Here is a 16,277-nt window from a genome sequence, read left to right as displayed (position 1 = left end):
TTCTATCGTTATTTTGGACCAACCACTTCACACCAACCACCACCACCACCATCACTCTCAACAACCGCTTCCCACAACCCTCATAACCACACCACCGCGTTTCCACCTCGGCACATGGTTGCCAGAGGCATTGCCTTCGTCAAGGGAAAGCAGGCGGCCCCCGTTCCCCCCTCCCCCGGACGAATGGCGTCTCCACGGTGAATTCCACCCTGCTGTGGAAGAAGACAAATGCAGCGGCGAGGGAGTGTCCCCGATTTGGCGGGAAAACGCTCCCGTCGAGAAGGTTCCCGCATGTTCTGGAAGTTTCCCGCATGTTCTGGAAGTTTCCCGCATGTTCTGGAAGGAGGGCGGGGCGAGAGCGGAGGGGCAGAGCGTGAGTAATAAAAAGGACGCACGGAGCTTTCGTTCTCTCTCTCTGGGGTTGCTGCCGCTCTCTCGCTGTCGTTGCTGAAGCTCTCTCGGTCATCGCTGAATCTCTATCTCTCTATCTCTCTATATCTCTATCTCTATCTCTATCTCTATCTCTATCTCTATCTCTATCTCTATCTCTATCTCTATCTCTATCTCTATCTCTATCTCTATCTCTATCTCTATCTCTATCTCTATCTCTATCTCTATCTCTATCTCTATCTCTATCTCTATCTCTATCTCTATCTCTATCTCTATCTCTATCTCTCTCTCTATCTCTATCTCTATCTCTATCTCTATCTCTCTCTCTCGTTGCTGGACGCCGCGGAAGGAGCTGTGCTGCTTCTGCCGGAGCCGCGTAAAGATCTGGGCTCGTGTCCGAGTCAGGAGCTTGGAGCGGTCGATCGGTGGAGACGCGGGCTGGAGGCGCAGCCCTGCTGTGTCGCGCGAACCTGCGCGTGCATGTGGAGAGAGCCGGAGAGAGCTCGCCAACCGCTCGCCTACCGCTTGGCAAGGCCTGTGCGCAACCGCGGCTACGCTAGCTGCCGTGGGGACGGGACGTCGCGACTCGCCCCATCAAAGCACCACGAGGGTGCAGGTAACCTGCAACGGTCTCGTGGGACTCTTTCGGTCTGCCAAGTCCCACGCCACAAAGACCCAAGAGGTCCAGTCTGACTGCCTTGTCTGTGAGGGGGTCTTTTCCTTGTTCTTCTTTGAATGAATGTTGTGGCGCCGAGTCCCGTAAGTAAAACCTGTTAAGTAAATGTACATAATAACCAGTCAGTTGTAGTGTTGTCGCCTTGCCCGTGTCTTTGTCCCCGTCCCACAGTCTTCAACAAACAACTGCATGCGTGTTTTTCCATCATTGCTTACCTGCATGATTGTTTGTATATGTGCTTATTTAAATGTACCCCGTTCGTCGTGTCATTTCCCCCCATTGAACCGCCGTATTGTTTTTCGGAGTACGAGTTGGTTTTTGAATACCGATAAATAGAATTGGGTCTGGCGATAATACCCGCTCGGTTATCCCAGAACGGAACGAACCGCCTAAGCGGTTCGTGTCCAAACAGGCCTGTGCCGAGGTACGGCCCCTCGGTAGGTTACCCACGCGAATACTTAGGTATATCGATATTCGGCGATTGACCCTGTCGCGCGCGGATAGAATACGGACTGGGCCGTGGTGTGCTTTGACGGCACACCCGTGACTGGTTCTCGGCGTTGTTCTGGGAAGTCACGACTGAATTGTCCATCCGGTGGGCGAGCGGCCGTTATTAGTTAACGCGGTCACTCGCACGCCGGCGGGCGCAAATTCGTAACTATGTATATATATATATATATATATATATATATATATATATATATATATGTATATATATATATATATATATGTATATATATATATATATATATATATATATATATATGTATATATATATATATATATATATATATATATATGTATATATATATATATGTATATGTATATGTATATGTATATGTATATATATGTATATGTATATATATATATATATATATGTATATATATATATATGTATATGTATATATATATATATGTATATGTATATATACATATACATATATATATATACATATACATATACATATATATATATATATATGTATATATATATATATATATATATATATATATATATATATATATATATGTATATATATATATATGTATATATATATATATATGTATATATATATATATGTATATATATATATATGTATATATATATATATGTATATATATATATATATATATGTATATATATATATATGTATATATATATATGTATATATATATATATGTATATATATATATATGTATATATATATATATATGTATATATATATATATGTATATATATATATATGTATATATATATATATGTATATATATATATATGTATATATATATATATATGTATATGTATATATATATATATATGTATATATATATATATATGTATATATATATATATGTATATATATATATATGTATATATATATGTATATGTATATATATATGTATATGTATATATATATATGTATATGTATATGTATATATATATATATATATATATATATATATATATATATATATATATATATATATATATATATTCTTTCGGCTGATCCCGCTATGGGTCGCCACAGCGGATCAACCGTCTCCATTTCGCTCTATCCTCTACATCTTCCATTGACACTCCAACCACCCGCATGTCCGCCCTCACCGTATCCATGAACCTCTTCTTTGGCCTTCCTCTTCTCCTCCTGCCTGGCGGCTCCATCTTCAGCATCCTTCTCCCGATATACTCCACTTCCCTCCTGTGCACATGTCCAAACCATCTCAATCTCGCCTCTCTCACTTTGTCTCCAAACTGTCCTACCTGCGCTGTCCCTCTAATATACTCATTCCTTATCCTGTCCATCCTCGTCACTCCCAACGAGAATCGCAGCATCTTTAACTCTGCCACCTCCAGCTCCGCTTCCTGTCTTTTTGTTAGCGCCACCGCCTCCAAACCATACAACATAGCTGGTCTCACTACCGTCTTGTATACTTTCCCCTGAACTCTTGCAGCTACCCTTCTGTCACAAATCACTCCTGCAACTCTTCTCCACCCACTCCATCCTGCCTGCACTTGGACAGTGCAGGCAGGATGGTGAGAGTTCGAACTCTGAATGTTGGGACGATGACTGGCAAAGGGCGAGAGTTGGCTGATATGATGGAGTGACGAAAGGTGGACATACTGTGTGTACAAGAGACCAAGTGGATGGGGAGTAAGACGAGGAGCATTGGAGGTGTTTTCAAACTGTTCTACCATGGTGTGGATGGGAGGAGAAATGGTGTCGGGGTAATCCTGAAAGAAGATTATGTCAAGAGGGTATTGGAGGTGAGGAGAGTGTCTAACCGAGTGATGAGGGTGAAGTTGGAAATGGAAGGGGTGATGATGAATGTCATCAGTGCATATGCCCCACATATGGGGTGTGAGATGGAGTATAAAGAAGATTTCTGGAGTGAGTTAGATGAAGTGGTGGAGAGTGTATCCAAGGATGAAAGAGTGGTGATTGGAGCAGATTTCAATGGGCATGTTGGGGAAGGGAATAAAGAGGATGAGGAGGTGATGGGTAGGTATGATCTCAACAAGAGAAATGTGGAAGGGCAACTGGTGGTAGAGTTTGCAAAAAGAATGGAAATGGCAGTGGTAAATACGTATTTCAAGACTAAGGAACACAGGGTGACGTACAAGAGTGGAGGAAAGTGCACACAGGTGGATAACATCTTAAGCAGGAGATGCAGCCTGAAAGAGATTAGAGATTGTAAGGTTGTGGCAGGGGAGAGTGTAGCTTGACAGCATCGATTGGTGGTCTGTAGGATGATTGTGGAGGTGAGGTTGAGGAAGAGAGTGAGGGCTGAACCAAGGACCAGATGGTGGAAGCTGAAGGAGGAAGACTGTTGCGTGAAATTTAGGGAGGAGGTGAGACAGGCGTTGGATGGTGGTAAAGATGGGTGGGATGATTGGGCAACGACAGCAGAAGTGGTGAGGGAGATAGCTAGGAAGGTACTTGGTGTGACATCTGGACAGAGGAAGGAAGATAAGCAGACTTGGTGGTGGAACGAGGAAGTACAGGAAAGTACAAGGAAGAAGGGGTTGGCGAAAAAGAAGTGGGATAGTCAGAGAGATGAAGAAAGTAGGCAGGAGTACAAGGAGTGGCGGCGAAAGGCAAAGAGAGGTGGCAAAGGCTAAGAAAAAGGCATATGACGAGCTGTATGAGAAGTTGGATACAAAAGAAGGGGAAAAGGATTTATACCGATTGGCAAGACAGAGGGACCGATCTGGGAAGGATGTGCTGCAGGTAAGGGTGATAAAGGACGTAAATGGGAATGTGCTGACGAGAGAGAAGGTTGGAAGAGGTGGAGATAGTGAATCAGGAAGTGGGGTGGATCAGTACGGATGAAGTGAGGACTGCTATGAAGAGGATAAAAAGTGGAAAGGCGGTTGGCCCAGATGACATACCAGTGGAGGCATGGAAGTGCTTTGGAGAGATGGCAGTGGGGTTGTTAACCAGATTGTTTAATAAAATCTTGGAAAGTGAGAGGATGCCGGAGGAGTGGAAATCAAGTGTACTGGTTCCGATTTTCAAGAACAAGGGTGATGTGCAGAGCTGTGGAAATTACAGAGGGATAAAGTTGTTAAGCCACACCATGAAGTTGTGGGAAAGAGTCGTGGAAGCGAGGTTGAGAGGAGAGGTAACGATCTGTGAGCAGCAATATGGGTTTATGCCAGGAAAGAGCACCACTGATGCGATGTTTGCTTTGAGACTGTTGATGGAGAAGTATAGGGAAGGCCAGAAGGAGTTACATTGTGTGTTTGTGGATTTAGAGAAAGCTTATGATAGGGTGCCAAGAGAGGAGTTGTGGCATTGTATGAGGAAGTCCGGAGTGGTGGAGAAGTATGTGAGGATTGTGCAGGATATGTATGAGGACAGTGTGACAGCGGTGAGGTGTGCGGTAGGAATGACGGAACGGTTTAAGGTAAAAGTGGGATTGCACCAAGGATCGACTCTGAGCCCTTTCCTGTTTGCAATGGTGATGGACAGGTTGACGGACGAGGTCAGACTGGAGTCTCCATGGATGGAGAGAGTCTCCATGTATGGATGAACTATGATGTTCGCGGATGACATCATGATCTGTAGGGAGCAGGCTGAGGCGAGCCTTGAGAGGTGGAGGTACGCACTGGAGAGAAGGGGAATGATAGTCAGTAGGAGTAAGATGGAGTACATGTGCGTAAATGAGAGGGAGGGTGGTGGTATGGTGCGGTTGCAAGGAGTTGAGGTGGGGAAGGTGAATGGGTTTAAATACTTGGGATCAACTGTCCAAAGTAACGGAGAGTGTGGGAGAGAAGTGAAAAAGAGAGTGCAGGCAGGATGGAGTGGGTGGAGAAGAATTGCAGGAGGGAACCACCCTTCCCCCTCTCCCACTGCCTCCAGACGCCTTCCCTGTCTCCTTCTCCTCCTTCGCCCAGCAGTAGCACAATTTCCACTGGTACCCTGCTGACCACCGGTGGCGGTCGTTGGGTTGGTAACCCGGGCCTCGACCGATCCGGTATGGAAATTCGTTTTGTTGTCCGCATAATGATTTGGCATAGGTTTTTACCCCGGATGCCCTTCCCGACGCAACCCTGGTCGCCTCTTACGACACACAGGGATATGGTACACCTATTCCAACCGGGGCATACACCGGGCCCAGTTACACTGGTACTCATTTCGCCGACCTCAGAAGGATGACAGGCTGAGTCAACCCCCTGGTGTTATACGACTTGGTATATATATATATATATATATATATATATATATATATATATATATATATATATATATATATATATATATATATATATATATATATATATATATATATATAAAATTCAGTGGCCCAATGGGGCTTGAACTCAGGACCTCTTGGGTCCCAAGCCACTGCCCTAACCACTGCGCCAACACCAGGCTTAGTTATATATATATATATTTTTTATATATATATTTATATATCTTCTTCTTCTCTCGGCTGCTCCGGTTTGGGGTTGCCACAGCGGATCATCCGTTATGATCCGCATAATGATTTGGCATAGGTTTTACGCCGGATGCCCTTCCCAACGCAACACTGGTCGCCTCTTACGACACACAGGGATATGGTACACTGATTCTAACCAGGGCATACACCAGGCCCAGTTACACTGGTACTCATTTCGCCGACCTCGGAAGGATGACAGGCTGAGTCAACCCCCTGGTGTTATACGACTTGGTATATACATATACATATATATATATATATTTTTTTTTTCAGTGGCCCAACGGGGCTTTAACTCACGACCTTTTGTGTCCCAAGCCACTGCCCTAACCACTGCGCCAACACCAGGCTATATATATATATATATATTGTTGTGGTTACCAAATTCGCAAACCACCATTCAGGTCCCTTAGGTGAGGTATCTCGGCAAGTACATGTGTAGTTAGGTCCAAACCCGTTGTCTAGTGGGAATAAATGTTATTCATGTGTGCTGCGACTCTTCAGGATAGCCGTTTTTCTTTTACTATCTTTATTTTGGACCAACCGCCATGATTACCACCACAACCACAACATCAACCACCAACCACAACGCCGCTTCACCACAACCGCCACGACCTTCACGTCACACCTCGCAACCGTAGCATCGCCACCGTTCTTGCCCCGCTGTGGGTACCGGTGTTGGACTCGTGCAGGGCGCACGTCGAACAGCGTGTACAAAATCACGGATTTTGTGCTTCAAAAACGGATCAAAAACGACACACGCCCACTTTTTGCCGTCCAATCGGTGAGCGAGGGGCGATTTGGCCCCGCCTCCAGAACGATCGATATATGCAAATTTGTGGATCAAAATGCCTTCATGCCCACTTTTTCTCGGGCCAATGGGGAGCGAGGTGAAAGGTCAAAGGGAGGGGGTCAAAGGCGAAGCTACGGGGGGATAAAAGGACCGTGTTCGTCAGTCAGAGCTTTGTGGAAGTCTGGAGCCCGAAGCCTGCAGTAGCTGGAGAAGCTGAAGAGAGTCGAACGAGGAGAGCCCAAAGAAGAGTCCAGGGTGGAGAGTCCAGAGGCGGAGAGGCGGCAGCGGCGAAGGCAGACGAGGGGGTGCTCGCGACGGTGCCGGGAGCTGCACGCCCGAGGAAGGCCGGCAGCGCGACCTGGCCGAGGTGGAGACGCACACCAGGGATAATAAAGATCCTCTATACCCCGAGCATCAGCAACCCCCTCCTGTTTCCCCCCGCGCTGAGATAGTGCGACCAAGGGGGCCCCTTTCCCACCCCCTGCCAGACACTGTCCGCGAGGCCCGCGGAGTGAGGCGCCATCGCCGCTCCGCGTCTCATCACCAGACGGGTAGGCGCGACCCGGTCTCGGCCTCAGGCCCGCCTCATCCTTGGGGGTATTTCTTTTCCTTGGTTTTGGGTATGTGTTGTCGGCGCCGTCTGTGAAGTAGAATTGTATAAGTGTTGCCGTGTGCTCGGTAGTCGGTATTAGCTCTGCACTGTGTTTTCACTTTTATATTTGCTTTTTGTGTAAATGGAATTGTGTTTTCTTTTTTTTGTGTGCATTTGGTGGAATTGTATTTGTGTGCTTCCCGTGTGCCGCGAATAAATGTGCTTTTGTGTTGAACTGTTTCCCGCTTCGCTTCGTCTTTTCCTCCATTGAATCCCCATCTTGCTTCACGTAAAGGGTTGGTAGTGGGCTGAATACGCCCGATAATTAATCGAACCGTCGAGGTCGACGATAACACCGCTCGGTTATTCTGATAGTACGGAACGGGTCGCTTAAGTGGCCCGTGTCCGAAGTCGACCTGCGGCGAGGTGCGATCGCCCGGTCTACCCTCCGCGTGGGTACTTAGGTAGGTCGAATTTGGCGAGCAACCCTATCCCACGCGGGGGCTGATTGGCTCGATCGCGGTGAGACCGAAGGGTCCACCCGTGACTGGTTCCCGGCGTTAGTCCGAGAGGGTCACGACTGGATTGTCCGTCCGGTGGGCGACGTGCCGCGATTCGAGTTACGTGGCCGTCAGCACGCCGGCGGGCGCGAATACCGCAACAGTGTATATATATATATATATATATATATATATATATATATATATATATATATATATATATATATATATATATATTTCAGCTGCTCCCGTTAGGGGTCGCCACAGCGGATCATCCGTTATGATCCACATACTGATTTGGCACAGGTTTTACCCTGGATGCCCTTCCTGACGCAACCCTGGTCGCCTCTTACGACACAGAGATAAGGATTGGGTTTCACTATGATTCCGGGCTGCCCTACACCCTCTCATAGCGCGGCCCAGTGCAGAGCCCTGGTTATCAAGCGATCCTCCAACCCAAGCCTTCGAGTAGCCGGATTACATATATATCAATATGTCTCGTGGGTTCGGTCACAGACACAAGCGTAGAATCTGTGCAATGAATGCGCATGGTTCGGCCGATTGGAGTCAATAAGACGATTAAGAAAGCTTTTCCTCTTAAAAATGACTTTTGACAAACTGTTTTTCATATTAAGGCAGGCAAGAGCAAGATCACTGGCTCATCCAATATAGGTTTTGTTGCATCACAAAAACAGGTTAATTTGACTCGAGTTTCTCAAAATTACAGAAACAGCCTGAGCTGTAAATAATAATTTTGTTAAAAGAGAAAAGCACTTCAAATGGGAAATCATTATTTCATATGCAGCTTGTGGCTGCTGGATGCATCATTGCTGGCAGCGTGGCTGGGCCGCTGATGCAGTGCCCGTTTCCAGCAAGTTGGTACTCATTTTGCCGGCCTCGGAAAGATAACAGGCTGAAACATCCCACCTGCTGTTATTTAATTGGACTACAGGGGCTCAAACTCAAGACCCTAATATATTGTTGCGGATTCGCGCCCGCCGGCGTGCGGACGGCCACGTAACTCGAATCGCGGCACGTCGCCCACCGGACGGACAATCCAGTCGTGACCCTCAAGGACTAACGCCGGGAACCAGTCACGGGTGGACCTTTCGGTCTCACCGCGATCGAGCCAATCGGCCCCCGCGTGGGATAGGGTTGCTCGCCAAATTCGACCTACCTAAGTACCCACACGGAGGGTAGACCGGGCGATCGCACCTCGCCGCAGGACGACTTCGGACACGGGCCACTTAAGCGACCCGTTCCGTACTATCGGGATAACCGAGCGGTGTTATCGTCGGCCTCGACGGTTCGATTAATTATCGGGCGTATTCAGCCCACTACCAACCCTTTACGTGAAGCAAGATGAGGATTCAATGAAAGAAATGACGAAGCGAAGCGGGAAACAGTTCAACACAAAGCACATTTATTCGCGATGAACGGAAAGCACACATATTCAATTCCACCAAAAGCACACAGAAAAGGAAAAGAAACACAATGCAATTTTACACAAAAAGCAAATGCGACAATGCAGATCTAATACCGATTACGCGAGCACACGGCAACACTTATACAATTTTACTTCACAGACGGCGCCGACAACACACACACTCAAAGCAAAGGAAAAGAACACCCTCAAAGATGAGGCGGGCCTGAGACCGAGACCGGGTCGGGCCTACCCGTCTGGTGATGAGACGCGGAGCGGCGATGGTGCCTCAACTCCGCGGGCCTCGCGGGCAGTGTCTGGTAGGGGGTGGGAAAGGGGCCCCCTTGGTCGCACTATCTCAGCGCGGGGGGAAACAGGAGGGGGTTGCTGATGCTCGGGGTATAGAGGATTTCCACTCTGCCTCGAGTCCCGCGACGAGCGTCTCCACCTCGGCCAGGTCGCGCCGTCGGCCTCCCTGATGTGCAGCTCCCTGCACGACGCGAGCACCCCTCGTCTGCCCTCGCCGCCTCTCCACAGCTCCGTCCCCTTTTGCTCCGACTCCAACGCACACGACGACGACCAACTCCTTCTTGCTTCTTCTTCCCAACTCCACCGCCCGCGAAGTCTTAACTCTCTCTTTATTTGACTGACGAACGCGGTCGCTTATATCAGCCCCGTGGCTTCGCTCTCTCATCTTTGACCCCCTCCCTTCGACCTTTCACCTCGCTCCCCATTGGCCCGAGAAAAAGTGGGCGTGAATGCTTTTTGATCCATAAATTTGCATATATCGATCGCCCTCCAACGCCCTGGGGGCGGGGCCAAATCGCCCCTCGCTCACCGATTGGACGGAACAAAAGTGGGCGTGTGTCGTTTTTGATCAGTTTTTGAAGTGGAAAATCCGTGGTTTTGTACACGCTGTTCGGCGCGCGCCCTGCACGAGTCCAACACCGGTACCCACAAGCGGCGCAAGAACGGTGGCGATGCGACGGTTGCGAGGTGTGACGTGAAGCGGCGCCGCGGTGGGTGGTTGATGTGGTGGTTGGTGGTGGTAACAATGGCGGTTGGTCCAAATTAAAGATAGTAAAAGAAAAACGGCTATCCTGAAGAGTCGCAGCACGCATAAATGACATGTATTCCCACTAGACAACGGGTTTGGGCCTAACTACACATATACTTGCCGAGATATCTCACCTAAGGGACCTGAATGGTGGTTTGCGAATTTGGTAACCACAACAATATTAAGTCAGCCACCTTAATCATGACACCAACACCAGGCTTATAATAGGAAATGGTCGTTTATAACAACACAAGTGATGGATGATGGTATTTGTGAGGTTGTTCTTGTTTTTGTTCTTTCCAAAGGATTTTCTATCCATTTGGAAATAATTAATTTAATGTTTCCATTGCGTTATCTGGAATTTGAAGGTTGGTAATTAGTCGGATGTTGGGTCTGTATTCTGGCACCAATAAGGTCAAATTGTAATTTTGAGGTGATGTGTGTGGTGGTTGATGTTGTGAATGCTGATATTGAACGTTGTAGTCATAAGTACTTTAATGGTGGTGATTATGTTAGTATTGGAGGCAATGCTGAGCAAACAGTGCTAAATCATGGTGCTTATGGTATGTTATCCTCCCAGCTGGTACTGGGCAGACTACAGCATGGCACAAAAGCTAAGCTGGGGATTCCAATTGGGCTGCTTGTTTGCACAAGGAAGCTGCCTGGAGTGGGTGAAAGATAGACATCACCGGTAAGAATATGTCAGAACTTACATTCGAAGCTGGTTAAAGATGTAACATGAAGGTAAAAGTACAAAAGGATCAGTCTCATCACTTTAGATGCCGAATTTGTGTTTGCCAGTGGGTTGGATGCATGGCCATTCTGCATCTCTCCACATGTCTCCTCTCGTCAGCTCACATGCGGCGCTCATCATGCAAGTGTAACCCGATGCAATCTCCGCCGCCATCCAGCGCCCCTACCGCACGAGTACCAGGTAAAACTGACCTCATCAGTAAACGCATTGCTAAGAAGAGGGACAAAGAAAATAGGGCTATTAAGCTAAATTGCATTGCAACCAACTACTACATGGACCAGTTGAGTTGGTTTAGGATGTTAAGCTTATGCCATCTCAAGAAAAAAGGAACTGAGCTTCTTTATTCTTCTTTCCTGAGACAAAACCAATGAAGTAATCTTTCTGAACTCTCCCTACACTCACCTTGTATTCCTCATATTTTACTCCTACCTCTGCGAATGCACTCTTAACTTTAACCACAAGAGGAATGCACCCATAGGGACATTGTCAAGGAATATAACATCAGGCAATATGAAAGACTGCACAGCAGATGTCCTTTGTTTCTCTCCAAATGGCCCTTACCCAGTATTTTGAAGTCATGCCGTGGCTGTCAGCAGAAAATGCTGCGAGAGTTGGTGGTGGAGTGGAACTTGCCGATTTTTGTCCGTTTGGCCAGGAGATCCATGAGGACACCGAGAAGCAGCACGAGATAGACTGCACCAATGTGGAGAACCAGCCTGGTAAGGGTTACAAAAAACTAGAACAGCACTTGGTAGAGCGCATACCTCCACCAGGCTGAACAGTTTACGTTTTGTATCCCAGTAATAGGCCGGATCTGCATCCGGACCTGAACCAACATCGAATTGGCTTGTTCTTGTCACCTACCCAACTCGTCCACCAAGTTTTGTCAGAACCCATCCACAACTTTTTGAAATATCGTGCTGTATATTGTCATGGATCCGGGGTTCGAGGCCTGCCACGAGGGGGAGCACTCGAGTCCCTCCCGAACGCCCGGTCTTGAGGTCGCCGGGCACAGATAACTCTGCGCACTGGCAGGTTGCTGGGCAACCACGAACGCCGATTGGCACGGCCAATCCGGGAAGGGTTACACTACTTCGCGTGACACCTTACCTGTGGACGGCCAGTACAATTTCCCGTCTCACTATGTCGGACCAATAAAGACAACCGAGACAGATTGGAAATAACAACAAATAATTTTATATTACAAACATACAAGCAATCATTTAAAAGCAAGTATTTATAAGCAAGAAAGCAAAGAGGCACATAAGAGCAGACTTAACCAAACCATGTATTCTTATTAAATCTTACACAAAAGACTGAGCCATCATTCACTCAGGGGAGAAGAATAAAACAAGGACTTGAAAATAAAATAAAAGTAATGTATGGAGAAAAGAAAAAGCAGCCTTTTCCTCTCTCCCTCACCTCACACAGCCCAAATATACACGAGAATGCAGAGGAAAATGTATGGGGACATGCAGCCACGTCCATTAGGTGCCCAGACTCAGTCGGCGAGTTCTCTCCAGCACCCTAGATATGCGAGCTATATGGGTGACTCGCCCTCCTCTGCCTCAGATTCTTCCACCTCAGGCCCTGTCGATGAGGTTGCTGCTGTTCTCCCTCGTTGTCCTTTGTGGCTGACATGATCGAGAGGGTAGTATGACGCTCGTGGAAGGAGCGTTCTTTTTCCACAGAAGCTCGACACCAACTGCTCGTGAAACCTTCCTTTATTTTCTCTCTCACACTTTTGTTCCTTCCCTGACGAGCTTTGTCATTCTTTGAGTCTTCTGCTTATGCGAGCTTGTCCCGTTCACTCCTGCCTTTCTGCTTCTCTCAGCCATTTCTGTTCTGAGCCATCTGCTCAGGAGCTCTTTTTGTCCCTGTTCGTGTGAGCCTGTCTTCATTCACTTCTGCCTTCTGCTTCTCTCACGATCATAAACCTCCTTCAAGGCACGGATGTTCGCTGGTCGGCAAATGGTGGTGATGGTGGTGGTCGTATGGCAGCTTGGCTGCTGGGGTAGCTATCATTTCTTGAAGCGCGACTGTCGCTGATGCAGTGCCCCTCTACCAGTACACACACTGGAAGTGGTACTCATTTTGCTGACCTCAGAAGGATGACAGGCTGAATAAACCCCCTGGTGTATTAATTCAGCAGCCGACGGGGCTTGAACTCAGGACCCTCCGATCCCAAGCCGCCACCCTAACCACTGAGCCAACACCAGGCTGGTAGGCAAATTATGTTGCTTTTCGTTATGGCCTCTCCTTCCTCACATCAGCTCTTCCCTCCTCCCACAAGCCTCCTCTCTCACCCATTGGTCCACAGCCAATGGGGCGGGTCCACGACGTCACTTGCAGAAATTGCCACACATTCTGTGGGAACTTTCAATGAAGCCCCCAGCCCGACCATTTACCCGGCCAAAGCCTCGACGGAAGCCACCAGCACCCCTCACCCCGCCACACATGCAAAACGCCCACTCATACAGCCCTGCAATGCACCACGTGGAGAAGCGTCGCAGGCCACGACGAGCAACAAGCATCATGAACATGCATCTGAGAGTACCCGATAGGTTAACCAATTAAGCAATGTGCGAATGGAGGGAACACGGAGAGGAATTCCGCTGGACTGAGGGACAACTGAACAGCCGCGGGGCCGAAGGCAAGACTGATGGGATGAAGGAGGGACTGGACTGTTGAAATGAGCAGAGGAGGGGGGTAACGGACTGATGGGGAAAAGGATGATTGAAAGTAACGGGGGGGGGGGGGAGACATTACACCTGAAAAATACAGTCTATCCGACGCATGCCCCCGAACAGCCCGTTGACAAGGACTCTCTATACAAAGACTAATGAAACAAGTCTGAAGGCGACAATGGTTCACGAGCTGTATTTGACGATGTAGGTTGTTTCAGAAGTCAAGGATGAGACAATGTGATCATGTTTGACCAAGTTATAAAAATGATCAACATGATGCGGTACGGGTGACGGGTTATTAGCTGCAAAATGTCGAAAACCCGGTTTCGTTCAACAACTTTCAAAATTTGACCTTTGCACAACCTTTAAAGGTCATAAAACAATGTTGTGGACATTAAAATAAGGAAACAGGATATGTGCTATAGCTTATTGGAGTTAGTTCATCGAAGAAGGTCAAAAACCCGGTTCGATTCCCACAACTTTGAAAATTTGACCTTTAAAGTTCAAAGGTCAAGGATTATGACCTTTGGTGCAAAACTTCCTCTGGAACATTCCAGGAACAATATAACGTCATATAGGCTATATGGCATTTCACACTCCTCGGATTATTATTCATACTTTGATGAAATCAGCGTAAAAACAAACTTGAAGGGGACGCCACAGGCAAGGTGTTCGAGATAGAGCAAAATGGTTTCAAGACTTTAGGTGGGGAATGACCTCAAGGTTATGCATAAAAAATATTGTCATCCGAGCTCTCAAATTTTGGCCAGTCGTATGATTTTTATGTCAAAATTCGCAATTTTCTAAGTTTTTGACCTTGTGACCTTGACACGAAAATGAAAACTCTGACAAGTTTTAGATAATTAATTTTGCTATTCAAATACCGAAGAACCCATTCCATTCAATCAATTCCCTCGGAGAAGATAGATTTTTAATCCGACTACCCCATAAAAATGGCTATTTTTTTGGGCGTGGCTCCACCCACAATGGGCGTAACACACCCTCATCCAGGAGAATACAACTAGACATTGATATCGAACACATAACCAAGTTTCATAAAGATCGGATCAAAGTGCACACAGTTATGCTCTGGTCAGAGACACACAGACACACAGAGATAACGAATATAGTGGTCACTCTGGCTGGTGCTCGTGAACCAATAATTAATCGATCCTCAGGTCACCTCCGTGTCCATATATGCTCTCCCCATGTGGTTAGTTTTCCAAAACCATAACAATATCATTTTTGGCCCCATCTCTCAATGGTGAAAAATCACGTAAAAATTCTCGTATCTGGATCTTCACCAAAGTTGAATCAATTCGTCCTTGTCACACACTCTATTGTCAACCAAGTTTCATCCAAATTCGTCCATTACTTTGAGATATCCTGCTCACAGACAGACAGATAGATAGGAGAAAAGGGGGTGAAAAACCTAACCTCCATCCACCTTTGGTGGCAGAGGTAACTATTTTAAATTGGATTTATTGTGAAAAAAAAAGAAGAGTTCACATGAATGGAAAGGAAAATTGGATTTGGATTAGTGAGGGTAAAAAAAAAAACAATAAACTGTGGTTCCGATGGTGGATATTAAGGAGAAATACTGAGTTAGGAAGAGTGAATGATCGGAAAAGTGAAAAGGGCAAGTAAGCCTGCTGTAAAAACCGAGTTTATATCACCTTGCTAAAATCTTCTCGAATGCAGATTCATCACAGAACGAGGTACACAAAGAGTATGGAAATGGATATTTTTGCCTGAGGCAGGAGGCTCCACCTGGGAGGTGTTGGACCAGCTCTCAACAAGCTCTTTGGGGGGTTGGCTGCTACCAGGTACATAATAGTACAAGCTTGTACAGCCACACTAATGTACACAAACATACACCCGGTAAAACAAAATTGTAGATGCTGTTGATTTTTGCCCATCACAACTCATCACTCCTCAACAAGGTCGATTATAAGGACACTGCACATTTGTCTTCGTCAGGTGTCATGTTCTCCTGAGGGACTTGCAATCTGGTTGGGTGGCCATTCCTACCCCTGCCACTATGATGGGCAGCGTGTGGCAGTGAACTTGGGGACTGGTGCTGCATCAAGGAGTGGATCTCTTATATGCCCTCTTTGCGATGCAATTTGCTCTAACTGTCCATCAGAACCCAACGTCAACAATTGGAATAGCACATCTTTTGCGCTCCATCCATGGGATGCAGGTTAGTGTCCAACATGATAAAGAATGGTTCATTCTCTTTGAAAGCAAACTATGAATGCTGAATAAACATCGCATATGGCTTTATTTTAGACCTACTTCAACCATAACAGCAACGTGAGGACAGTGGGAATGTCAATTTTGCCAGTTTGCATCGTGCTGCTTTCGTACTCGCATTGTTATGAAAAGTTAATGCAATTAACTGCCTGTAGTCGATTGACATTTGATTCACAGTTTTAAGAGAAATGAGACTTTTATCAATGCC

At 46.6% G+C, this 16,277-nt stretch overlaps 1 protein-coding gene across 7 annotated transcripts in view; it reads left to right on the top strand.

Moving 5' to 3' along the window:
- LMLN (leishmanolysin like peptidase) overlaps positions 1 to 16,277 on the top strand; it is a 78,166-nt gene that overhangs the window by 59,586 nt on the left and 2,303 nt on the right. For all 7 annotated transcript variants that reach the window (XM_085892343.1, XM_085892340.1, XM_085892342.1 and 4 more), the window contains 5 exons: positions 10,953 to 11,063; positions 11,174 to 11,306; positions 11,692 to 11,845; positions 15,515 to 15,639; positions 15,794 to 16,016. In XM_085892343.1, the coding sequence (XP_085748469.1) occupies positions 10,953 to 11,063; positions 11,174 to 11,306; positions 11,692 to 11,845; positions 15,515 to 15,639; positions 15,794 to 16,016 (746 nt within the window). The remainder of the gene's footprint in view (positions 1 to 10,952; positions 11,064 to 11,173; positions 11,307 to 11,691; positions 11,846 to 15,514; positions 15,640 to 15,793; positions 16,017 to 16,277) is intronic.

The sequence above is a fragment of the Eptatretus burgeri genome, chromosome 8 (assembly GCF_056783735.1).
Source record: "Eptatretus burgeri isolate ZD-2024b chromosome 8, Ebu_testis_v1, whole genome shotgun sequence".
Classification (NCBI taxonomy): Eukaryota; Metazoa; Chordata; class Myxini; order Myxiniformes; family Myxinidae; genus Eptatretus; species Eptatretus burgeri.
The sequence above is the reverse complement of the archived record's forward strand: the minus strand, read 5'-3'. Positions and strand labels throughout refer to the sequence as shown.